Source organism: Lagenorhynchus albirostris, chromosome 19, assembly GCF_949774975.1.
Source record: "Lagenorhynchus albirostris chromosome 19, mLagAlb1.1, whole genome shotgun sequence".
Classification (NCBI taxonomy): domain Eukaryota; kingdom Metazoa; phylum Chordata; class Mammalia; order Artiodactyla; family Delphinidae; genus Lagenorhynchus; species Lagenorhynchus albirostris.
This window is the reverse complement of record NC_083113.1, coordinates 11,145,440-11,170,871: the sequence shown is the minus strand read 5'-3', so window position 1 is coordinate 11,170,871 and position 25,432 is coordinate 11,145,440. Positions and strand designations below refer to the sequence as shown.

The 25,432-nt window shown below is 55.3% G+C and overlaps 1 protein-coding gene across 1 annotated transcript; it reads right to left on the bottom strand.

The window, feature by feature from the left end:
- Positions 1-1,639: 1,639 nt before the first annotated feature.
- EXOC3L2 (exocyst complex component 3 like 2) lies at positions 1,640-22,919 on the bottom strand. Its single transcript, XM_060131279.1, has 12 exons — positions 22,790-22,919; positions 18,229-18,767; positions 14,847-15,480; positions 13,196-13,307; positions 12,101-12,202; positions 11,900-12,000; positions 11,571-11,681; positions 10,099-10,234; positions 7,067-7,189; positions 6,443-6,598; positions 5,517-5,638; positions 1,640-3,267 (listed from the first exon to the last, which is right to left on the bottom strand). The coding sequence occupies exons 2-12, from the start codon at positions 18,749-18,751 to the stop codon at positions 2,988-2,990; spliced, it is 2,400 nt and encodes a 799-aa protein (XP_059987262.1). The 5' UTR covers positions 18,752-18,767; positions 22,790-22,919; the 3' UTR covers positions 1,640-2,987.
- Positions 22,920-25,432: the final 2,513 nt, after the last annotated feature.

The following is a 25,432-nucleotide window of genomic DNA, read 5'->3' as shown; positions in this document are numbered from 1 at the left end:
TGAATCCAAACAGTGAGTGTTTCACAAGCGCTGTCTCTGGGTTAGGATCTGAGCCAAACGCCTCACACACAGCCTCCTCGCTGAGCGCTCCCAGCCCGCTCGCTTGGCAGCGGGGCTGTTGTCAGAGCCTGGGGTGAGCAGGAGGGGTCCCGCCCCTGGCACTCGTTGGATGGGGACTTTAGCTGCACTCCCGCCCCCATCCGGGCCTCTGTCCCCAAATCTGCAGGTTTGTTGAGCGAATCCTCGGGAGCATCAACTGTCAGGAGTCTCTCCCCCATTTTACAAACATGGAAACTGAGGGAGTTCCCTGGTGGCCTAGTGGTTAGGACTCCAGGCTTTCACTGCCGTGGCCTTGGTTCAGTCCCTGGTTGGGGAACGGAGATCCCGCAAGCCGTGCAGCGAGGCCAAAAAAAAAAAAAGAAAAAAAAGTGGAAACTGAGGCTCAGGGTAAGGTCAGAGCTTCTCAGGGGACCAAGAAAATGTTTGTAATCTAGAAAAAAAGTGGAGCACAATGTTCACAACCAAAAAGTAAAAAACGCCTAAATGTCCGTCAGCGGATACATGGGTAAGTAAAATGTGCTGCATCCAGACAGTGGAATGTTATCTGACGATAAAAAGAAATGATATACTGACACGTGCTACAACACGATGAACCTTGAAAATATCATGCAGAGTGAAGGAAGACAGACCCGAAAGATCACTTATTTATTCACAATAGGCAAGATACAGAAACAACCCAAATGTCCAGCAGCAGATGAACGGATAAAGAAAGTGTTGTATAGCCCATACGGCAGAATATTATGCAGCCTTTACAAAGAAGGAAATCCTCCCATTTGTGACAATATGATTGAACCTGGAAGCCATTACGTGACGTGAAATAAGCCTGTCACAAAAGGACAAATTCTGCCTGATGCCACTCACGTGAGGTATTCAAAATACTCAGACTCTGGGGGTGGGGGAGGGATGGATTGGGAGTTTGGGGTTCGCAGGTACAAACTACTATATAAAACAGATAAACAGCAAGGTCCTCCCGTAGAGCACAGGGAACTCTAGTCAATATCCTGTGATCAACCATAATGGAAAAGAATATGAAAAAGAATGTCTGTATATGTTTTGCTGTGCAGCAGAAATGAACACAACATTGTAAATCAACTGTATACTTCAATAAAAAATCATAAAAAATTAAAATACTCAGATTCGTCAAAGTAGAGAACAGATGGGATGGGATGGGGAAGTCCAAAGATCTGCAGTACTTAACACTCCTGTATTGTGCACTTAGAAATGTGTTAAGAGGGTAGATCTTATGTTGTGCTCTTAACACACACACACACACACACACACACACAAGACCACGTATTCTGTGATCCCATTTATACGAAATGTCCAGAACAGGCAAATCTACGGAGAGAAAAGGTAGGCCAGTGGTCACCAGGGCCTGAGAGGCATAGAGGGGTTGGGTTGATGGTTAAGGGGTGCAGGGTTTCTTTGCGGGGGTGCTGAAAAGTTTCTAAAATTGACTGCAGGGGTGATTGCACTGAATTGTGCACTTCAAGTGGATGAATTGTCTGCTGTGTAAATTATATTTCAATACAGGCATTTTTAAGCGGGGCATCCAAATCTGAAAAGAACCCGGCCAAACCAAGGTGAATACATCTTTAATTAAATACGTACAAAATGTTCATTCCTCAACTCCTCTCTTGTATATCAATGCCATTGAAAGTGTCATTTTAGGACGTCAAGTGAGGTGCATATATCCTCTGGGCATCTCACTTTGTCTTGGGCAAAGAGAGGTTAAGCAGTTCCTCAGAGAGGGACGGGAACCACAGCCCAGAGAGGGTCAGCTTCCTATCCGGCGTCACACAGCCCTGGGGCTCCAAGAGTCCCGAGTCGCCACCTTCAAACGTGAGTTCAAATGTGCGTGAGGGTTCCAACCGCAGCTTCTACGCTGACCCCTGGCTGCCTCCTCCTTCCGACTTCGCAGGAAAAAAAAAAAAGCCATGCCATGTGCGTGAGGTTTCCAACCGCAGCTTCTACGCTGACCCCTGGCTGCCTCCTCCTTCCGACTTCGCAGGGGAAAAAAAAAAAAAGCCACGCCAGGAAGCATCCATCACAGGCTGTCCAGCTGGGGGGAGGGGCAGGGGTCAGCGAGGAGGCGACCTCAAGGGCTCCGTGGGGACCAGGATCCGGCAGGGCTGGGGGTGAGAGGCTGGAATTTCTCCCACCCTGACATTTTCCTGCATCAACCCAGGAGGGCGCCCTGGATGCCGCCAGCCCTGCCCCCAACCTCCTTCCTCTCTGGATACAGTTTCCCGGCTAAGGATGAGGGGGGCTGGGGGGGGGGCTTGCCAAGGTGGAACCACTAGGTCCAGGAAAGAAGGCACTTTGGGGTTGGCAAAATGAGGGACGCTGGCTCAGAGAGGCCAAGGGCCTGCTGTGGAGTCACGCAGCCTCGGGAACTTGGTGTAAACAGGGCGGCCCGGCTGCTCCTGCATTGCAGGGCCTGCCTCAGCCACCACTGCCCTGCCCAAGAGTTGGACCCTAGCCCGGCCTTGGGCGTGTGAGAAGCCCTTGGCCCTGGTCCCTGCCCCGGGTCCTTCCTCCCCCCCACACACTGGGGACTCAGCCCTTCCTTGTGTTAAATAGAAACCTCTTTATTCTAAGTATCGTACGTTCCTTAATACATTGGATTGAGGCCAGACCTTGAGGTGAGGGGAAAGGGGGGGCCTGGGATATTTCTGTAGAGCCTTCCAAAACACCACCCACCACTCACGGGGCTGGGGAGGTGGTGCTGGGAACGGGCTTCATGGCCTCGGGAAAGTCCTTGCTCCTTCTGGCCACTTTCCCTTCTGTACAGGGAGTTTGGGGGTAGGTGAGGAGACCTCTAGTGATCTTTCCAGCCCAGGGCTCTGTGGCCCCAGACAGGGAGTCAGGAGGATGGTCTGTCAGCAGCAGAGATGGGGGGGCACTGAGGTGGAGCCGGGAGAGTCTCAGTGTTGGGCCCGGGGCCGTGATGGAGATGGAGATGGAGGCCGAGGCCAGGGCAGGCAGGCCAGCTGGGAGAGGGAGAGGCGGCCCAGGAAGAGAGGGAGGCTGAGGCAGAAAGGCGGCCGGGGCACGGGGATGTCTGCAAAGAAGGCACGGTCCCGGGGGGGCGACAAGGTTCCCCCCTCAGAGAGTTCCAAGTCCCGGGCCACCGCCAGGATCTCGTGGCGGGCGACTGTGTGGTGCAGGCCACGGATGTCCAGGAGGGCTGCCACGTGCTTCCGCCTGGGGGTAGAGGAGAGGACAGGTGCACGGGGTCCTCCAGATACACTCCCAGCCCACCTGTGGGCCCCACCCGGCCGTCTGTTCCAGAACCTGCCTTAGCTCTGGAGCCCCTTTGCTCCCTCTGGATTCCCCCTCCAAACCAGTCCCCCCGAGATCCCGCCCTCCCACCAGCACCCCTAGATCCCCCCCTTCATACCAGCCCCCCTCCAGAGCTTCCCTTCCAAACACTTCCAAATCCTCCTACTCACAGTGGATTCCAGAACTGTCACCTCCCAACCCAGCACAAGGATACTCCTTCTTGCCGCATCTCAGCTCCTGGTTAAAATAACCTTCCATCTTCACCCCCAACTTGGCTCAGACAGCTCCTGAATTTCCATGCTGGTACCCTTGCACCTGTTTAAGCTCTGGACTCTATAGCAACCCTTAACCTCATTTTCACTTTCATCTCAAACAGCCCCACGGCATCACTCAAATCCAGCCCGGAAGTGCTCACCCACAGCCCTACCCTAACCCTCACCTCACCCCAACGCCAGGTCTGGAGTCTTCACCACTGCTGTTCCAGAGCCCTCATCCAAATTCAGCCTTGGAACACTCACTTCACCTCTAACCCATTCCTGGAATTGTTCTCAACTAAAATTCTCCCCCAGAACTTAAAATTCACCTTGGGGACCCTCACTCCAACCAGAAACTTTGTGCTCAAAGCTGGCTCTGTTCCACAACCCTCGCCCCTAAATCCAACACAATGGAAACGTCCCTTCACCCCAATCTCAGCTCCAGATCCCGGATCCAAAACTCAACTCCAGAACCACCATCATATTTCAACTCAAGATCCTGCACCCAACGTTCATTTCCAGAACTTTCATCTCAAACAGAGTTCTGGGGTCTTCACCACCCCCTTCAATCCAGCTCAGTCTCTTCACCCTCCTGCATCCCAAGTTTGGAATCCCCACAGCTCCAAAACACTCATCCAAAATGGGGCTCAAGAACCTTCCAGCTCAACAGAGATGCAAAACACAGCCCCCAAACTCAGCTTTGGAACCCCTCCTCCCAGCCCAGCTTGAGACCTTTCGAACTCAGCTGCATATCCAAGTTCAGATTCAAGTTCAGAAACCCCAACCCAGCAGGAATGCCGGGACCCTGGCCCCCATGCGACTCCAGGGCTCTGTGCTTTCCCAAGGACATAAGCCCCACACCTGAGAAGCAGAACCGCCCATCCTGAATCAGTTCCAGAATCCTCACCTTCAGCCCCACGTCCTCCACTTCAACCCAGCTGATGCCTCACTCCTGGGTCCTGGGGGATTGTCTCTCTGCATACAGAATGTCTGCCCGACTAGCATCGCAGGACTGCCGCCACCTTATGCAGGTGGCAGTGTTGTGTGGTGGTCAGGTGTACCAGCTTCAGAGCCTGCTGCCTGGGCTCAAGTCCCCACTTCGCTGCCGGCTAGCTGTGACATTGGGGTCAGCTACTTAATTTCCACCTGCCTCGGACGGTGCTAGGCACTCAGAACAGTGCTGCCTTTGACGTGCAAAGATTTTCTCAAATAGCTTATCTTCTAAAATAACTCTTACATGCCGCAGCCTTGCGGCCAAAAAATAAAAAATAAAATAAAATGCTCAAATACTGCCTACAATAAATAAATAAACAAATAAAGTAACAGAGTGGGTAGGTAAGATGCTTTCTGAGGTCTGACATAAGAACTCAATAAGCAAGAATTGGTATTGGTACTGCTGTCACCACGGATGATGATTAATCAGCCCCCAATAATCCTATGAAAAGAGTATTATTGTCCCCATGGATCAGAAGAGGAAACTGGGGCTCAGAGAGGATCACAGAGAAAGGAAATGGTCCATCAGGATCTGAACGGCGCCTGCCACTGTCCCAGTGCGTGTGCGCCCGTGTGCCCGTGCGTGTCCCCGTGTCCCCCGCGGCTCCCCAGCTGGGCCGGCCCTTCCTGCCGCCGGGCGGCCCCGCGCCCCCCTGCCCTGGGCTTCCTGTGACTGCTTGTTTGTTTGCGAGCCCTGGTGGCGGCGGCGGCGGCGGCAGCGACGGCGGCGGCGGCAAGAGAAGGAGGGAAATTAATAATGCCCTGGTTCCAGCAGGAAACGGCCGTCAGACACGCTCGCCGCCTCCCTCCCTCGCCCAAGGGGCAGGAAACGCAGGGACGGATGCCAAGGCTCTCCGGGAGACCTCGGCCTGGCGGCCGCGCGGGCAAAAAGGAACCAAGCCGGCGTGGGGGTGGGGATCTCACCTGATGTCTGGGTAGTCCCGCACCAGCATCCCCACCTCCATCTGGATGCTGGGCGTGTCTTCCAGATGCAGAACTTCGGCCAAACGGGGCACCACGGCGTCCAGCCACGAGGCCTGGGATTCCTGCATGGGAAGACCCCGGGCTCACACTCAACACCCACCCCCTCGAAACCACAGCCTCCCAAGGCCTCGCCTCGCCTGGCAGTTTTCTCGTCCGTAAAACCGGGCAGAGGGCAGACTGCAGTCAGAGGTTATCTGGAACCTTTGGAAATTTGAAGAAAAATCCATAATATAACCTACTCCCAGTTTTGCAGCAAATTTGGGGCTCGGGGACACCCCTCAAAACCTATTCTAAATTTGCAAAATGTTACCGTTGGGGGAAACTGCATAAGGTATGCCAGCGATCTCTCTGCATTCTTTCTTATAACTGCATGTGACTCCACAATTATCTCCCCCAAAATTAAAAAGAAAATTCCAAGGACTCTAGGTTCGAAACTCCTGGAATAGCGGCTGAGTGAGACCCTTCCCGTCCAGCTCATTACAACTGGGTACAAATAAGATTTGCTGACTTTTAAATGCTTGGATTTGAGAACGCTAAGGTTCTGAGTTTCTCTTGCGTTTAGCGACTATCTGTGCTCATAATAATGGCTAATGTTTAGGTCCTAAGCCCTTTTAATGGGACTTATCTAATCCCCACAACAAGGCATAGGGACCATTTTTCTCTTCATTTGTGCCCAGAGCGCTCTCTCTTTCAGTTAGAAAGGCAATTTTGACCCTCAGAGGGCGAAGATCAGAGTGTTACTATTGGCTGCAAATTGGGTGAGGGTCTTATTCTAAGCCCCCGCCCCCGGCTCTCGAGTCTGGGGATTCCCGGAAGCCAAAGTTTTCCGTAGTTTCGGAGCCCCCCGCCCCCGAGGCCGCACTGACCAGCCGTCGGAACAGCCTCTGCAGCTGCGCCGCGTCCTCCCGGAGCCTGCCGGCCACGCGGCTGCGGGTCCGCGCGGAGCCGCAGCGCAGGCGACCGCGGAACAGGGGCCGCACGTACTCGACCAGCGCCCGCCGGTGCAGCTCGGCCACCAGCTCCTGGGGACCCGGGAAGACGCGAGGGGGTGTGAGCCGCCGGTGACCCCCCTCCCCGCTTCCCACCCGCCCGCTCCCGCTCCGGACACCCAACGGGAACCCCTGCCCACCCCCAGCCGCCGGCGGCCCTCCCGGCTCCCAGTGGGTGACCCCTGTCCTGCTCCTCCTAATCAGCTCGCGGACCCTCCCCCACCGGCCCCCAGAGGGTGCCCCATCCCAGCCCTCTCCAATTTCTCCGGAGCTCCACCATCCAGAGGCCCCAACCCCGCCAGCATGCCGCGCTACACCCCGGTATCCGCGGGCACCCTCCGCGCAGACCACAGGTAGAGCGCCACCTATCTCGCCCTGAGAGAGCTTCTCCCCACCTAGAAGGGGTCTCTCCCCTCTGAGCGCTCTAGCTCTGCTCTCCCACCCTCCCCCCACCGGCCCCGGGTCCCCCCCTGCGCCCCTCCCCCGCACAAGCAGATGCACCTGGTAAGGCTCATCTTGCATCCTGCGCAGTGCCAGGGCCTTAGCGCCTAGCGTGCCCACGATGCCATCCAGGGCCTCCGAGCTGCTCAGCCACTTCCTGCGCATCAGCTTGCTGAAGTGCGGCTGGGTGGGACAGAGTGGGCAGAGGGTCACAGTTCGCCTCCCTTCCGCCCTCTTTCTTCATAGATCAATCCAACATTTGTTCCCAAAACGCTGCTCCGAGCTGAACCAGGGCTGCGCAGTGCTGGGGACACAGCAGTGCGGAGACAGTCCAGCCCTGACCTCCTGGGGCTCTCAGTCCAGCCCTGACCTCCTGGAGCTCTCCTCCAGAAGAGGAGACAGACCCGTTCCCCAGACAGTGACCATTCAGAGTGGCCACGGCTGGAAAGAGGGAGCCCAGGGGTTTAGGAAGCCCAGCCTGAGTCAGCATAGAGAGTCAAGGAGGGCTTCCTGGAGGAGGGGGCACCAGAGCTGAGGCCAGGAAGATGGTCACTGTTAGCCAAGTGAGCGGTGGGAGAGGGAGTGGCTCAATCCGAGGGGAAAGCCAGTGTGAAGAAGGTTCAGATTTCAGATGGGCTTGCGTGTCAGAGGACCGGAAAGAAGGTCAGTGTGGCTGGCAAGACCATCTGTATAATTCACGGGCCCAATGCAAAAATGAAAATGGGAGACCCTTTGTTCAAAACGTATTAAAAACTTCAAGACAGAGAGAGCAGAACTTTAAACCAAGCTAGGACCCTTCTAATCAGGGGGATGCGGGGGTGGGGGGCCTGTATGACTGCCCAGTGAAGAGATGGGGCTGGTCAGGTGAACCGAGCAGAGCACACAGGCCTCCTGGGCTTGGGAGGAGCCTCGGATTTCTCTTGAGGGCACTGGGGATCCACGGCAGGTTCTAAGCAGAGGAGGGAGAGGGTCAGCTTTGTGCTTCACCGAGATGGCTGGGAGGGGGCAAGACTGAGGCAGAAATGGGGAGTCTGGAAGGAGGGGAAGGGGTGAGAAGGGATGAGGAGGGGGAAAGGAGAATGCAGGTGGTAGATTCAGAGGATGTAGTAAGTGGCCACCGGTGGAGGGAGGGGAGGGAGGCATCTGGATCCTGAGGTGGGATGGGCAGTGGGTCTGTCCCTCAGATGGAGGCTGGGAGCATGAGGTGCCCGGACACCTCTGGGGTTGGTGTCCATGGGGGTCTGAAGCAGATTCCTATCCCACTCAGCCCAGCACCCCCTTCCTGCTTTCTCATCCCATAGTAGCCCAATTTTCTGAACCTCCAAAATTGAGGCCTGTGGGCTTTTGTTGGAAAGCAGGTGTGAATCAACTGAGCTGACGCTCTTGGTACAGCACTCAGCTCAGGGCGTGTTGCTGTTGCTATAAACTCTGTACATTTATGAAGTTCCCTAACGGCCAGTACCCGAGGGCCAGGACCCAAGCTAAGTACTTTATGGCCACAAGCCCATTGCTTCCTCACAGCCATCTGAGAAGCCTGGAATTCCTGGGTCCATTTTCCAGATGAGCAAACATAGACCCCCAAGAGGAAAGCCATTTGCCTAAGTCCCCCTACCTGGAAGCCGTACAGCCAGGCCTGGAACAAAGACTGTACGCCCTTCCCCCCAACACTCACTTTCATTCCCATGCTTGTCCATTTAGTCATTCAACAAACACTCTCTGAACCCTGCCTGTGGCCCAGCCCTGGCTGGATCACGGGGGATACATTAGAGAACGCTTGGGGACACAACACAAAAGGAGATAAACAAAACTCCAAGTGCTGGATAATCATAAGCACTTGGGGGCCTCTGAATTCTGATCTGATATTTGACGATATTAAGGAATGATTGTTCCATTTGTTAGGTAGGAAAATGGCATTGCGGTTACATTTGTTTAAAAAGGCTGGATTCCTTATCTTTCGGAGATACAGGCTAAAGTGCTGATGGATGACAATAGGATGCCAAAGATGTGCTTGAAAAGAATCCAGTGGGCAGGAGAGGTGGGGGGAGAGGTGGAGTTGATACTTGCTGGAGCTGGTCCACAAGAGGTCATTCTGTCATTCTGCCTACTTTTGTGTATGTTTGAAATTTTCCATAATAGAAAAGTTATTTTAGAAACATTCCAACAAATCCTTGCCCTTGAGAAGCTGACATTCCAATGGGAGGAGACAGATTGGAAAAAAAAAAAAAAGCAAAGGATATAGCATGGCAGGTGGTGATAAGTGCTTTGGAGACAAATAGAGTGGCGGGGGGGGGGCATGTGGGAATCTCAGGGGCTTCTATTTTAAACAGGGCAGTCGGGGGGGTCCTTCTAAGAAGGTGACATTTGAGTCAAAACTTGAAGGAGGTGAGAGAGGGAGCTTTGTGGCTATTGAGGGAAGAGTAGTCCAGGCAGAGGGAACAGGTGCAGAGGTACTGAGGTTGGAATGTGTCTGACGCGTTAAGGAGAAGCGAGGGGCAAGGAGGAAAGTGGGAGGGGATGAGGTCAGAGAGGGAAAGGGCAGACCATGTGGGCCTCGGGGGCCACAGGGAGGACTTTGGCTTTTGCCCTAAGTGAGCTGGGAGCCATGGAGGGTTCTAAGCAGAGGTGGGACACAACCCGACGTACAATGTGGATTGAGCACGAATCACAACCAGGGACATGCACACCTCTCAGTTCCATTCCCGGGTACTCCCACCAGCTCCTCACCCCGCTCTCACCCACCTCTGAACCTAGTCCCCTCTGGGCATGTGCAGGACCCCGGGGGTGAGTGAATGAGGCCCTAGGGTCTAGGAGAGGCTGGGCAGGGATTTGGAGGACCTCAGTGAGGAGGGGTTCCACCCAGTCCCCTAGGCCCCTTCATGCTGATCGCTCTCTATCCTCCCCCTGACCATATCCTCCCACCTCTTCCTTCCTGCGCCCCCCCCCGTCCCCCTAAACGGCCCAGACATGGCCATCACCCCCCCACCCCCTCTGCTTCCCGAACACTGAGTCATGGGCTGAAAGGAACTGCAGGATGGGGCGGGGGCACTCCCCTGTCCTGGCCCCGGCCCCACCCAGCCCACTGCCTCTCTCACCTGCAGCTCCTGGAACAGCAGGTCGGTCAGGATGCGGTGGCAGAGTCGGGTCACTCGGTCCAGAGCGCTGGCTGCAGCTTCCCGGGCCGGCTCACTCTCAGGGGGTCCCACCCGGGCCAGGCGCTCCGCCAGAGCCCTGTGGGGATCAGTGGAACCAAAAGTCAAGGAGCCTCAACATCTCAGCCCAACTGCCTGGACCTGTCTCCCATGAGACGGACCCTATTTTGTGGGGCACGGGGGCGACAGGTCAGATGGGGAGCTGGGGGAAGTCAGGGGCTCTGGGGGGGCCTGGGGGCTGAGAAATATCAGGGGATGTCTGGAGGGTTGGGGGTTGGGGGGCTCTGTGGAATGGCTGGGAGTCTGGGGGATGGAGTGGGGAGGAAGGGGTCTATTTCTCTCGCTACTTTCTGGGTGAGAGTGGGGATGCTTCCATCCTAAAAGTCTGTGCTTCTAAAGGGCTGTAATTCTAAAATTCGACCCTTCTCATTTTCTGTCATTGTAACAGTTGACCCTCTCCATCACTGAAAGGAGAATAACTTGGTTGAGAGGGCAACTGGGCACTTTCTGCCCACATCCCAGCAGATCCCCTTCTGAGAATGTATCCCTGGTCCCCACACTTGTGGGAGTTGACAGATGTGCCAGGTTTTTCTCTACAAAAGAGTGGAGGCAACTGTCCATCCACTGGGGACAGATGAAATGAATGACGGCACGTCCAAGCGGTGGAAGACAGTTCAGCTCTAAAAGATATAAAAGAAGCTGGTGGGAACTCTTCAGGCACTAACAGAAAGATTTCCAAGGTGTTAAGTGGAAAAGGACAGAGTGTCTTCAATATTCTACCATTTGTATTTTTTTAAAGGAAAAGTAATAGATTTACTTGTATATTATGAAATATGCATATGCATGGCTATCTATGCATATGCATGAAGTGTGTCTATGCATATATACACTTATTTACACATATTTACTGGTAAATGTATCAAATACCCCTGGAAAGATATGTGAGGCATTAGCAATAACTGGAGGGAAGGAGTGGAGGAGGGAGGCTTTTCACTGTGTGCCTTATTGTATCTTGAATGCATTCCTAATTTAAAAAATTCAATTAAAAATAAGTTAATAAAAAGGTAAAGTAATATAACTGAATCGCTTTGCTGTACAGCAGAAATCAACACAACATGCTAAATCAACTATACAAGAAAAGTATTATAAGAAAAAAATGTTTAAAAAAATGTAATCCCTAGAGTCTGGCTTCTAGGTTCCTGTAATTCTAACACTCCCAGTTTCTGATTACTCTATAATTCTAGTGCTCTGTGATGCTATGGTTCTTTCTAGGACTTCCAGGTTTTATGCTTCTAAGGTCCCCTGGATATGCCTCTCGGGGCTAGCTCTGCGATCCCCACCCAGGATCCAGGCACCCCAGTTCAGCTTGTCACCCAGGACTGGCCTTCTCGCCCACACACTGTGGGTGCTCTCACCTCAGGGGGGGCCCACAATTGACCAGGGAGATGGTCCTGCTGATATAGGTGTCGGGTAGCAGCTCCCGGACTCCTGGGTTCTCATGGAATCGTTCCACGCGCTGCTGGAAGCTGGTGAGAGGAGACAGGGAGGACGGTAGACCGATGGAGCAGCGCTGGATAAGGGTCCCTGGCTGGGCACTCAGCCCAGCAAACCCTGTGATCCCCACAGAGGCGCCCCTGCCCATCCTGACTGGATTCACTTTCAGCTCTCCTCTCTCTGCTGGCTCCCGGGTCCAGATGCCCCACCGCCACCCCAGCCCTGCGCCCTTCCCCCCAGCCCTCCATACCTCTGCAGGAATTCTGCCAGCCCCCCCAAGCAGCAGTGGGCCATCCGCTCCCCAAACTCCTGGCTGATGCGGGGCGCTCGCTCTGTGTGCTCTTCCAGCAGCTGCGTGGTCCAGGGGGATGAGAAGTGATGAGGAGGCGAGGTCCCACTTTCCCACTGGTCACCATCCAGCTGATTGTCCTTCCTCTTCCCCGCCCCCTACCTCACACACATCCTGTGCCAGGCTGCTGGACCGGTCCTCCGCACCTGCCCAGTGCCCCGCGTCCTCCTGCAGCACTCGAAGCAGGGCTGCCCGTGTCTGAGCCTGGAGTGGGGAAGTGGGGGCAGAGGCAGGAGTCAGCGTCCCTGGGAGCCTCTCCCTCCCTTTCTCACACCACGATTCCCCCCTCTTCCCCGCCGTCCTGCCCCTTAGCCCCCCTGCAGCTCTGGATTCTACCTATGAGCTTATCAAGGTTATGCTGGGGAGAGAGCCTGGACCAGAAAACTTCCCCAGCCCCTTCCATTCCTAAGTCTACAATCTGGCATTTGATATTGAGTCTGTGGTTTTAAGCCTCCTCCATCTAATAGCCACAGGGTTTAAGGGCTTATTCTCTCATTATCTGATGATTCTAAGACTCTGCTCTCAGGTCTGCAAGACAATTCTTTCACGACTTCCAAATTCTGTGATTCAAGAATTCCAAGTGTCTAGGATTCTAAGGTTTACACATCTCTTGATTCTCTGGTCCTATGTTGTCTTCAATTCAGTGAGTCTGAGAACGTAGACTTGTTCGGTCCTGAGATTCAAAGCTCTCAAGTTGCAAAGATACCGATTTCTGTGGCTGGGGCAGGACTGGCTTTTAGACCAGAAACACTCCTGTGGCTGGGATGGCTGTTTACAGCTTGGACCATCCTGCTCAGCGGTGCCTGTGCCCAGCCAGTTATTAACCGTGTTTGCTATCAGCCCTGCTTATATGCAGAGATGCTTTGATGCCCTCCTTCTGTGAGTCTTTGAGTCTGCGAGCTGAGGTTCTGTGACTGACTCTCTCTGGCTGTAAGATTTGAAGTGTCTGAATGTATTGAACCTTTACTGAGTGTTTCCACGCCCGACCGAGTTAGATACACTGAACATAAGACAGAAGTGATCAGTATGGGCTTACATTTCTATGTCTGTTGGACGGAACTCGGAAGTCCACAAAGGGCAAGGGGAGATGGAGATAGGGAAAGGGGGCGGAGAGAGGCCCCCAAGCTCAGTGTGACCCCCCCCTCCCTCTGCAGAGCGCCTCCGGCTCCCTGATCAGCAAAGCCAAGTTCCAGGTACCTTAACGTCTGTGACACATTCATCCTCCAAGCCACGAACGGTGCCAGGGGACAGAAGGGGCTCCAGCTCCCCATTTTCCAGGGCGACCATGTCCACCAGACCTAGGACCTCTCTGGGGGTGGGGGTAAGAAACGGGGGGGGGGTCTGTGAGAGGTGGGGCTGGGGAGCTGAACCCCTCCCCACCTCCATCCCTTCACAGCCTGTGTGTTTGTGACCTGGGCCTCTCCCTTCCTCTCTCGGGGCCAGCTTTGCTCATCCCTCAAAGGAAGTCTCTGGAATTGTTGCTCCCCTGGCTCCAGTTCCCCGAGTCAGCTCCCTGATGGATGGTGTCCGGGCAAGACTCGTAGGGGTCAAGTCCAGGCTCTGTGACCTGGCACGCAAGGTCTCACCCGCCAGAGCTTCACCAGACAGAAGCTCCCTTCCACCTCCGCCCCTAGTCCCTACGTCGTCACCTAGCCTTGGAGGCCTCGCCACTCCAGCCCTCACTCCCAGCCTCTACCCTCTTGCATGCCCAGGCCTGTGCCGTGCCAACGCTGTCCCCACACCTCCCCACCACCCCTGCACACACCAGGCCTTTGCTCATGGCATCGTCTCAGTCAGAATCCCCATCTCCCTGCAAATCAGACTTAACTCATGTCTCACCATTCCAGGCTCTCTATCCTGCCTCCATCTCTCATGGATGGCATGTGAGTGTCATGAACATATATTCCCAAAGGGGATCTGGACAGGTCAGTGTTGGTAACTGTGGCCTTCCCATTCTTCTGGTGACAGCATCTTGATTTCGATGAGGGGCCACCCACTCCCTCACCCTCCAATGTGTGGTTTGGGTGTGGCTAACTCCCTTTTCCCTGGAGCCTGTAGGGACCCAGTCATAGCTGATCACCGTACCCCATCCCCCAGCCACAAGAATGGAAATGTTTTAAGATCCAAAGGCTCGATGGTTATAGGAGTCTAGGACTGGGAGGGTCAATGGTACTCAGGTTCTAGATGCTAAGATTATAGAGTTCAAGGGACCAAAAGTGCTACCATCCTAAAACTGGAAGGACCGACAAGTGTCAGAGTTCTAGGATCCAAAGGGGGGATGAAGCTAAGATTTAGGATTCGAAGGCTCGTTGGCACTAACGTTCTAGGGTTGAAATTGTCATCAGTTCTAAAGTTCTAAGATTGGACGAGTCATCGGCGCTTGTGCCCTAGGGTCTAAGGCGAAAGCAGTGTAAGGGTTCTAGAATTCCAAGGGTCGACAGTGCCAAGATTTTGGGCTGAGAAGGGTCATTGGTGTTAAGTTTCTAGGACTGGAAGGGTGGGCAGTGCTAAGATTCTAAGAGTGTACTGTTGATGATTCTAAAGGTTCTTGGACTGGAAGGGTCAGCAATGCTAAGATTCTAGGACCGGAAGGATGGCGGGTGGTAAGGTTCTAGATCAGAAGGATGCCTGTTGCTGAGGTTCTAGCGCGGGAAGCGTGGAGAGCGCTAAGACTCTCGGGTTGTAAATGTCACCAGTGCTGAGCCTGGAAGGGTCAACGATATTAAGGTTCTAGGAATGAAGGTCCAGGAGGGTCCTTAGGTTCTGAAGGGGCCGGGGCTGGAGGGAGTGGGGGAAAGCGAGGGTTCTACTCTACCTTGGGGCAGCCGATCCCTAGGCCCCCGCTCACCTGGGGTACACCTGGTTATGCCAGTGCAGCAGCGCGTAGCGGTCGGCCAGCGGCAGCCTCCGGCGGGCGGCGGCCCCGATCCACTCGGCCAGCGCGCCGTGGTAGCCGCGCAGGTAGACGCCAAAGGCGCCCAGGCCGGCGGGGTAGGAGGGCGCCAGGCGGCCCCGCACCACGCCCATATCCTCCAGCAGCCGCCCCCGCAGCGCCTCCAGCTGCCCGGCCAGGCCCCCGGGCGCCCCTGGCGCCGCAGCCTCCAGGCGCTCCCGGGCCGCACGCGCCACCGCCTCCGCCCAGCGGGCGCGCAGCTTGCGGGCCGCCTCGGGTCCCCGGCGCCCGTCCGCCGCCTCCTCCTGCACCAGCACCTGACCCAGCTGCGCCACGGCGCCCGGCCCGGCGCCTGCGCCCGGCCCGGGGCCCGCCAGCGTCTCGCGCACCAGCGCCCACAGCTCGCGCTGCAGGGCCTCGTACAGCAGAGCCACGTCCCGGGCCCGGCGGCCCCCGCCCGCGCCCTCGGCCTTGGGCGGCCCGGGCGCGCCGCCCCCCGACGACGCCAGCTCTTCGGCCTCCAGCTCCAAGATGTGCTCGTCGGCCCGTGCGAGCTCGCGCTGCTGAATCAAGCTCAGGATCTCCAGCACTGTGGGCGCAAAGCGGGAGCTCAGGGGCTGGGCAACCGGGCGGACGGCGGGGAGAAGGCGAGGGGAAGAGGGTCGGGGGAGGGGAGATGTGGGGGGCAGAGAGGGATGTGGGGGCATTTCAGGAGAAGGGGAAGAGAGAAGGCTGTCAGGTGAGGGGCCTAGGAGAAGGGAGGGGGCAGAGAGGGAGGAGGGAGCAAGGGGGAGAGCCAGGGCAAGGGGGAGGGGACAGGAGGCGGTCAGGGAAGGGAGGAGGGGGTTTGGCGTTGGGAGAAGGCGTCTGGATATAAGGAGGTCAAAGATGAAAGGGTGTCTGATTCGGAAGAGGGTAAGATGAGAGGAGGAGTCAGAGGAAGTGGGGTTAAGGGAATGAGGGAGAAGGAAAGGCTTAGGGCTTGGGGTAAGGGGTCAGGGCTACGAAGAGAGTATCAGGGGGTAGGTGAGGCTGTGGGGAGGAGTTAGGGGAGTTGAGGGCGGATGGGATAGAAAAAGGGCATCAGGGTCAAAAAAAGGCATCAGAGGAAGTGGGGCGGCCAAGGGAGGACAGTCGGAGCCAGGGAAGGGGGAGAGGGATGGAGAGAGCCAGTGGACTGGGGGGCAGGGTGGGGGCATGGAGGTGGGAAGAGGGTATGAAGACCAGAGATGGGTCTTTCGGGGGTGGGGACAACTATAGGGGTGACCTGGCTCTCCGATGATTTCACACTCCCCCAGGAGAGGGGAGTCATGGGCTCGGTAGGCCTCTGAGTGAAGGCAGAGGGTCCCAGTGGCCCAGGGTTACCCCCAACACCTCCAGCCCCCTCCGCTTCCTCCCTGGCAGAGAAACTATTTCCTGGCCAGTGCTATTTCTGCCCATCCGTTTCCAGAAGGCGGGGGCTTGAGTCACTCCCTTCTCACCTCCCTGTGGTGCCCTCCCAGTCCCTAGGGAGCAGGGGCTGAAATAGCTTCTGGTGCAGGATGTGGAGGGCATCAGGCATCAGGTTGAAGGAAGGGCTCTCCAGTGATGGGGCAGTGAGGGCTGTCCATGGGGGGAGGGTAGGAGTGGGGATGGGGGTGGGGGGATAGAGGCAGGGTGGGGGACAGGGTTGAAGGAAGGTGGGGATTGGGCAGGGCTGGGGCTGGAGAAGCGGATGGGGATGAAGGTGGAGGCTAGGATGAGGGAGTTTAGGGTTAGGGTGAGGTTGGGGCTGAAATCGGAAGAGGGGGATGGGAAAGGAATTGAGAATGTCATCTGGAGTTTGGGGTAGGGATGGGCTTGGAGATGAGTTTAGGTGAAAGTTGAGGATGGAAAGAAGGTAGAGATGGAGGCGAGTTTGAAGAAGTCTGGACGTGAGTTGGGGTTGGGAGGAATGCAGACAGTTGAAGTTGGAGGTTGGAAATGGGGGGGTTAGGATTGAGACGAGATGGGTGTGGAGATGGGGTTAAGAGGTTGAGTTTGGGGTTAAGGTTGAAAATGGGGGCTGGGAGTGCGACTAGGACTGAATGAGGAAGTTGGGGAGGTGAATGGGGTTGAAGGGGGATGCTGAGATGGACCTGGGGTTGGGGGGTGGGAGTGAGACTGAAGAGGGGAAAGGGTTGAAGTTGCACACAGGGATGGGATTGAGGATGGGATGAGAGTAGAGGAATGAGCTATGGCATGGGACTGGACCAGTTGGCGCTTGTCATGGTGTTGGGCATAGCAGTGAGGTTAAAGATGGCATTTGGGGCTTCCCTGGTGGCGCAGTGGTTGAGAGTCCGCCTGCCGATGCAGGGGACGCAGGTTCGTGCCCCGGTCCGGGAAGATCCCACATGCCTCCCAGCGGCTGGGCCCATGAGCCATGGCCGCTGAGCCTGTGCGTCCGGAGCCTGTGCTCCGCAACAGGAGAGGCCACAACGGTGAGAGGCCCGCGTACCGCAAAAAAAAAAAAAAAAAAAGATGGCATTTGGCGAAAGGGATGGATTGGGAATAAGCATGCGGGTGTGCCTCAGGTGGCGATGGCTGATGGGGTTGGAATAAGTACAGCTGGAAATCAAAAAGGCATTGAGGAAGACAGTGGGGTTTGGGTTAGTATTGGGGTTGAGGATACAACAGGGGTGGTGTTATGAGTGGAACTGTGTTTGTCCCCCACCCCAAGAAGAAGAGATATGTGAAGTCCTAACCCCCAGTACCTCAGAATGGGATCTTATTTGGAAATAGGTAATTTACAGAGGTAAGCAAGTTAAAATGAGGTCATAGGGTGGGCCCTGATCCATTATGACTGGTGTCCTTATAAGAAGGGAAACTTGGACACCGAGATAGACATGCACAGAGGAGAAGATGATGTGAAGACAGAGAGAAGGCCATGTGTGGACGGAAGGTGGGAGGGATGCAGGTACAAGGCAAGGAACGCCACAGATTGCCAGCAAAGCACCGGAAGCTGGAAGAGGCAGCTTTGAAAGGAGACGGGATTGAGGTTGAATTTGAGGATGGTAACGGAGAGAGGGTTGAAACCGGGGACAGGGAGGGGATTGGAGGAGATGAGACCGAAGTTGGTCATTTGGTTGTTGTTGGACAAGGGGACGAGGTTGAAGGCAGATGGAGAGAGGGACAGATCGGGCTGGGGGTGGAGACGGGGCTGAAGCTGGAGCTGGTGATGGAGATTAGGACCGCAGCGGGGACGGGCTGGCCATGTCCGTGGAGGTGGGCAGATGGAAGCTGGAGATGTGAATGGAGATGGGGTCACGGGTGGAGACACTGTGATTCTCCCAGGTCTGGGCCAGGACTCCCGACTCACCTGACAGCGGCTCCTTTATCTTTGGGGGCTCCGGGACCTTGGGCGGGGGCTCGGGAGCCGCCTCGCCTGCGGGCACCACCCTCTCAGCCAGTGACGCCCGCCGGGGCTTGGGCCCACGCCCCAGTCTCAGGAAGGCCAGTCTCCGGGCAGCCTCCCCAGCCGCCTCCTCGTCGCCCTGGGCTCGGGTCCCCTGAAGCCTGGCCAGGAGGCCAAAGTCTGCTGAGCTCCTACGGATCCCCGGTGTCAGCACACGGCCCAGGAAAGAGCGAGGCTGCCCGTCCCCAGGGCTGCCCGCCCGCCGGCCAGGGGTTCTGCCCAGCCGGAAGGGGGCCAGGCCTGCCAGCTTCTCCAGGGTGGCACGGCGGCGACATGATGTTCCGTTGGGCAGGGCCTCCAGTTCCCCAGCCTCCTCTTCTTCCAGCCCTGAAGCTTCCTCAAAGGGGTTCCGAGAGGACCTCAGGGGCAGTGTCCCCGCCCGGGACATCTTAGAGTCTGCCAGCCCTAGACTCTTCAGGATGGGCATTTTGACAGGCGGGGACCTGGGGAAAAAATAATGGACCATCGGTGGTGTTGATGACAATGCCTTTGTGTACCCACCACTTTGGGGCATGTGTGCCAAGCACTGGTCTGAGCACTTACTTACCCCTTGAGTCTGCACAATCTCATGAAGAGAGGAACGTCACTATGCCCATTTTGCAGATGAGGAAACTGAGGCTCAGAAGAGCACAAGTGTTTGCCTAAGGTCCCATAGTGATTCGGGTTTCAAACCCAGGCCTGTCAGATTCCAGACCCAGTGTTCTCTCCCCTGAGCATCGGCGTCCAGACCCTTCCCTTCCCTTACTCCTGCCCAGGGGTGTTCATCATCTTTTTTTTTGTTGTTGTTGTTCTTTTTTTTTTTTTTTTTTGTTCATCATCTTAGTGCACCCTTCTACTCCATGAGGAAACAGGCTCGGAGAGCAGAAGGGTCTTTCCCACGGTGGCACAGCCAGCGAAGGGCAGAGACTGCATGGGGACCCAGGCCCCACACCACCGTCTACCCAGGTGTCCTGTTCACACAGTTGGGCACCTGCTTCGTCTCCCCTGTCCAGGCAGTACCCCTGTCTCCTCTACCCTACCCCATTCATTCCTTCAACAAACATTTTACTGGGAAATGCCCAGAATACACAAATCCATAGAGACAGAGAGAAGATCAGTTGTTTCCAGTGACTGGGAGAGGGGGACTGGGCTGTGACCACCGAACTGGTACAGCGTTTCCTTTTAGAGGGATGAAGACGTTCTAGAATTAGTGGCGATGGTTGACAACCTTGTGAATGTACTAGATGCCACTGAATTGTACACTTTAAAGCGGTTAGTGTGGTAAATTTTATGTTATGTAGATTTGACCACACACATCCCCGTACACACATCCCCATACACACACACACACACACACACACACACACACACACACACACACACACACACACACACACACACACACACACACTCGTGCACACACACACACAAACTGATTAGGTATTTACATGGGCCCAGCCCTGAGTAGGCCCTGAGGACACAGCAGTGGCCAAGGCAGACCCAGTCCCTGCCCTCATGGAGCTCGAAGCTTCCCGAGTCCTGCCCATTCCGTCTCCTAGATCCATCTCCTACCTCTTCGTGGCCCCTGCCCCAGTCCAAGCCCCCTCCTGCTTCCCTGCTGCAGCCTCCCCCCTGATCTCCGGCCTCTAGTTCTCCAGTCTACCGTGGAGGACCTTGGTAAGGCTCAGACCTGCCCCTCCCCCTTCTCTTAACCCTCCATGGCTCCCCAGTGCCCTCGAGATGAAATTCAGGCCCCCCTGCTTGCCTGCTGTACACCTCATCAGCACTACCGCACCTTCTCCTCCTCCTTACCTCAGGCTCCTCTGGGTTCCAGCACTGTTTATACGTGGAGGCCTGTTCTCCATGTTCCATTCACACTTCAGGACCCAGCCCCAGTGTTGCCTCTTCCCAGATGCCCAGGCTGAGTCAGGTGCACCCCCCTTGAAACTCCCACTCTGGGTCCTCACTGTCTGGGGATGGGTCTGTGTCCCCCACTGGGCTGTGAGCCCCAAGAGGACAGGGGCGGGGCTGTCTGTGTCCCCAGCTCCCAGGGCAGGCACTCTGGGAATGAGTGGGTGCTAAACAGGAAGGAGACAAGGACTTCATTCCTTGTGGGAGAGGAGGAATGATAAGTCAAAACGGAGAGCTCAGCAAGGAGCAGGCCGCGCAGGGCCTTGAAAACCGTTAAGGAGGGGCTTGGACTTTCTCCTGAGGGCGCTGGGAGCCACAGAAGGGCGCTTTTGAGAATGATGAAAGATTCCAAATGTTCAGAAAAGTGTAGAAAATAAATTTAATAAACACCCCTGTGCTTACGATCCTAGTAGCTGCATCTAATGCAAGCATTTTCTCTTTTGGGTTCATTTGTTTTTCTTTTAAGAATCAAGCATTGCAGGAATTCCCTGGCGGTCCAGTAGTTAGGACTCTGCACTTTCACTGCCAAGGGTGCGGGTTCAATCCCTGGTCTGGGAACTAAGAGTCAAGCATTGCAAATGCACTGAAGCCCCCCAAGCCCCTCCCTGATCCCGCCCACTCTAGCCCTCTCCCACGGAGAGCCGTCCAAGCGGACTTTCACCCTGTGCCTGCCTACCCAGACTGGTATCCAGAAATAATGTATTGTTTTACGTGGTTTCGAACTCTCCATAAATACTGTCATACTACATGTATCCCCTGCCTCTTGCTTTTTTTTTTTTTTTTTTTTGAGGTACGCGGGCCTCTCACTGTCGTGGCCTCTCCCGCTGCGGAGCACAGGCTCCGGACGCGCAGGCTCAGCGGCCATGGCTCACGGGCCCAGCCGCTCTGCGGCATGTGGGATCTTCCCGGACCGGGGCACGAACCCGCGTCCCCTGCATCGGCAGGCGGACTCTCAACCACTGCGCCACCAGGGAAGCCCCTGCATCTTGCTTTTTTTCCCTCACATTTTACATGTGAGGTTTTCCATGCCTGTCTCTGTGGCACTAGTCAAGTGCTGCACACAATTCCACCGTATGACTGTGACCGCTCCGTGTTAAGGGTGTTCGCACATCCTCCCATGGCTGGACACAGAGGTTGTTTTGAACCGGGACAGGTTCTGAGCAGGTTAGGGACAGGGTCCAGATGGGGCAGTGGGTGTAGGAGTGCACGGGGGGCCTGGGAGGAAGGCTGCTGCTGCAGGGGCCCTGAGCTGGCTGAGCCATGTGCAAGAGCATCTCCTTTCCTGGTGGGAACGCCCCTTTTTTCCTCCCCGACCTCACCCTCTACACCTTAGCCATTGTTTCTCAAGCCTCCTGTTTCTAGAAACTGTCCCAGCCTCTCTCCAGTCTCCATGGTCCCCGATCCCCCAGGGAGGCAGTCACCATGGCAACACTTGCCTGGAGCCCCCATGGCTGTGGGCAATCGATACCAGCCCCCCTCCCCATACACACACTACTCACACACTGATTTCTCCGTCTTTCATCTTCCAAACTGGCCTCCACATGCCTAATCCCCAGAATGGCTCCATCGTCCCCCCCGAAAAAAATCCACCTCCCCCTCAAAACAAGGGCCTCCAATTTCCCTCCAGTTGAAGTCAACGTTACCCAAACTGGATTTTTTTTCACCCATGCTAGATTTGACATTCCCACGCTGGCTCCCATATCCACCCCTCAACTGGATCCCCCTCGAACCATTTCCAACATCCTCAGACCTGGCTGCAACATTTTCCCAAAACTGGCCCCGACGTCTTTCCCCTTCCTGGCTCCAACACCCACCTCTGCAAACTGACATCCTGCCCCCTCCAGCCCCCTCGTCTGCCTCCCAGTGCCCGGCCCCTGACTCACTTCCGAGGCATCCCTCAAGCCCCCAGCCTCCCAGCTGCTGCAGGATGTCTTGGCCACCAGAGCTTCCCTCTCTGGGCTCCTCCTTCTCTTCCTCACTGCCAGCCTTTCCCCAAAGTCCCAAACCCTCTGCTGGCCAGCCGACCTGTTTGCAGAAGTCATCACCTCCAGGCCTGTGTCTGTATCGGGCAACTGCCCTTACAAATTGTGTCCGGTACAGCCGCAATCCAGACCTTGCCGCCAAACAATTCTGTCACCAGCCCAGCCTGTTTCAGGCTCATCCACACCTTCATTCCCAACCTCATCCCATCTGCATCCCAACCCTTGTTCCAGCTCCATCTCCAAGACCCCACCTCATCCCTCTCTGGCCTCAGCCTTCCCACCTGAACTCAGAGCTTCCGACCCAATGACATCTTGTCTCTCCTCTCCCTTGGCGGTTCCAAGCTCTCCGTGACTCCCTGGCAACCTAGATCGTCAGAGTCCCCAAAGTCTTCCCTGCACCCTCCCCTGCTCCCCCATCTCCTCCCGCCACCCTCTTGCTGGTTGGCACCCTCTCGAGGTCAGGTCCTAGAGTTTCTCTTTGCCCCCAGCCTCTCCTGGCTTCAGGGCACACGTTCTCCCAAATTCTGGTCCAGCCCCCAGTTCAGAGCGCCCCAGGGGCGTGTGAATCCTGCCCCCTCCTCCCACAGACTCACCTCCTTGTCAGTGTCCCTCTGTCCCTGCTGCTGTCCTGTCCTGAGACTGCTTTAGCCAGGACTGCTGAGAGCTTGGATCTGAGGAGGGGGGGGGTTAGAGGAGGTCAATTTCCTGTCAGGAAACCCCTCCCTCTCTGGGGCCAGGGGCGGGAAGGACTTGTTATCTGTCTGCCCTATTCGGCCAGGCTGTGGTTGGGCTGGGAAGAAGGACAAGGCCGCAGTCAGGTTCCCACCCTCAGCCCCCAACCCCAGGCCGGAACTGGCACCCCCCCCACACCCCCCGCCTGCTCTTCACACCTCCCAAGGTGACAACACCATCCTGGGTACCCCCGGAGACACCCCATGCTGGATGTGAGCCCGAAGCTCTCTCTTGTGTTCCCTGCTCTGGGGTAAAGACATGAAGGAAGGTTCTGCTGGGCCCAAGGGCTGGGATTGGAGCCCTAAGGGGGTGACCCTGGGCATGACTTTGGAATTGTGGTTCTCTCTGCCTAAAAGCCCCTGTCGCCAGGTCTCCATACGCCCCCCCACCCCCACCCCCGTTATCATCCAGGTCTCAGCTCCAGAGTCCTTTCCTCAAAGGAGACATTCCCTGACCAGCAATAGTACTTCTGCCAGCCCTGTACTCTCTCTCCCCAGGGGACATTGCTCTGATTTGCGAATTTATAGCACCTTCTACAATCTGAAATGATCAAATTCCTCTGTCTCCCTGGTAGATTTTCTAACTGTCCCAATGGAATATAAATTCAAAGCAGATTTTGCTTACCTTGTTCATCTGCTATCCCTAGATGCGTGCCTGGCACGTAGTAGGTGCTCAGTAAAGATCTGTGAACTGATTGCACCAATGGGGATAGATCAGAGCTAAGGATTGGAAGTTGGGGATAGAGATGGCAGGTCTGTTGGGACTGGGAATGGGTTGCAGGTTGGATGGGGTGAGATGCAGGATTAGGGTGACTTTTAAGGCTGTGTTTTAGGTTTAGGTGGCCCTTTGGGGGCTCAGGCATAGCATCCCAGGTGTTTGGTCTGAGAGAATGATCACTTGCCTCAGCAAAACTGGGGTTGGGATGAGGTAGGGTTGACATTGGGGTCAGGGGCTGGGCTCAGGGATCACTGCTTTCCCCCAGCCCCAGCGAGGGCTCTGTAGACATTAGGTTGGGATAAGTGGATCAGGGGTTAAGATTCCAAGGTCTGAAGGCTTCAGTTCAAGGATTGGATTTGCCAGGCAATGGGCCCTGGGAAAGGGGCTGGTTTGCTGGCCTAGAGGGGAGGGGGAGAAACAGTTTATGTCCTCCCCAAATCAGTGTGGACCTGTGGTAATCGGAAGGCGGCCCGAGCTGGAACCAAAGTGGCCTGTTATGGGCCGTGGCCACTGTTGGATCTCTCCCTCTTTTTTTATTTTTTTTTTTCTCCCTCTTTTTTTAACTTAATTTTTTTAGTGAGATAGAATTCACATGCCATAAAATTCACCCTGTTAAAGTGTGTAAGTCAGTGGTTTTTAGTACATTCACAAGGTTGTGACAACCATCACCAGTATCTAATTCCAGAACACGGTCACCAAAAAGAAATCCTTGTAACCCATTAGCAGTCCTTGGCAGCCCTGAATCTACTTTCTGTCGCTAAGGATTTCCCTATAAACGGAATCATACAATAAGCGGTCTTTTGTATGCTTCTTTTGTTAAGCATGATTTTTTAAGGCTCATCCATGTCATAGCCTCCCCTCTTTAAGCCTCAGTCTCCCTATCTGGGAAATAGGGTGGGGATGATACTGGGAACTGGGGAGCCAGTGTGCATCCCGCTGTGTGGTGGGCAAACGTGTATAGGAAGGTGATCTTCTGCCCCCGTGTGGTGTGTCGGAGAACTGCAGCTCTCAGCGCTAGAGCTGGGATGGGATTGGGCTGATTCAGCTCCCTACCCCCAAGACCCCACCCCTCATCCCGCAGAACCCTTGAGATCCCAGAGCTTCTAGAATAATATCCTGAACTCCTCCCTCTCTGCCTTCCACCCTCCCTGAGACTCCTCGGGCTCCATTTGCTGAATAATAATATCACCCATTTAAGAAATTCTAATCTGTTCCCACGTGAAGCACTTTACTTACATAGTCTCATTAATTTGTTGCAGACAAACTTTGCTGCTATTACCATCCAGGGATAGAGGACCGTAGTGGTTAAGAGCCCAAGTTCTGGACTTTGGCGAAACTTGTGTTCAAATCTCAGCCCTGCTGCTCAGCAGCTGTGTGACCTTCAGCATGCTGTTTTTCCTCTGGAAGTGGGGGTGGTAAGGATGGTCCAATCTCATGGTGTGGCAGAAAGGATAAAGTGCTCAGAGCCTGGACAGAGGAAGCCTCTTGAGTCGATGTAGCTGATAGTATCAACCAGTGATATACTGGTAAATGTGTAACAACCAGCTCTCTGGGGAATGAGGGTGGAAAGCCTTGCTTTGTAGCACTTGCCAATTTCCATGGTGTAAATATTCCACCATGGCTAATTTCAAGCTACCAGGGTGACATCACTGAAAGCGATTCGGGAGGAAGAGATGTGCAGTCACCCCTTACATAGCAGTTTCACTATGTGAATACAATAGATGTAAATAACCTCAGGATCACACATAGGAGTAAAAAGTAAAATAATGAGGACGCGATGAGTATTT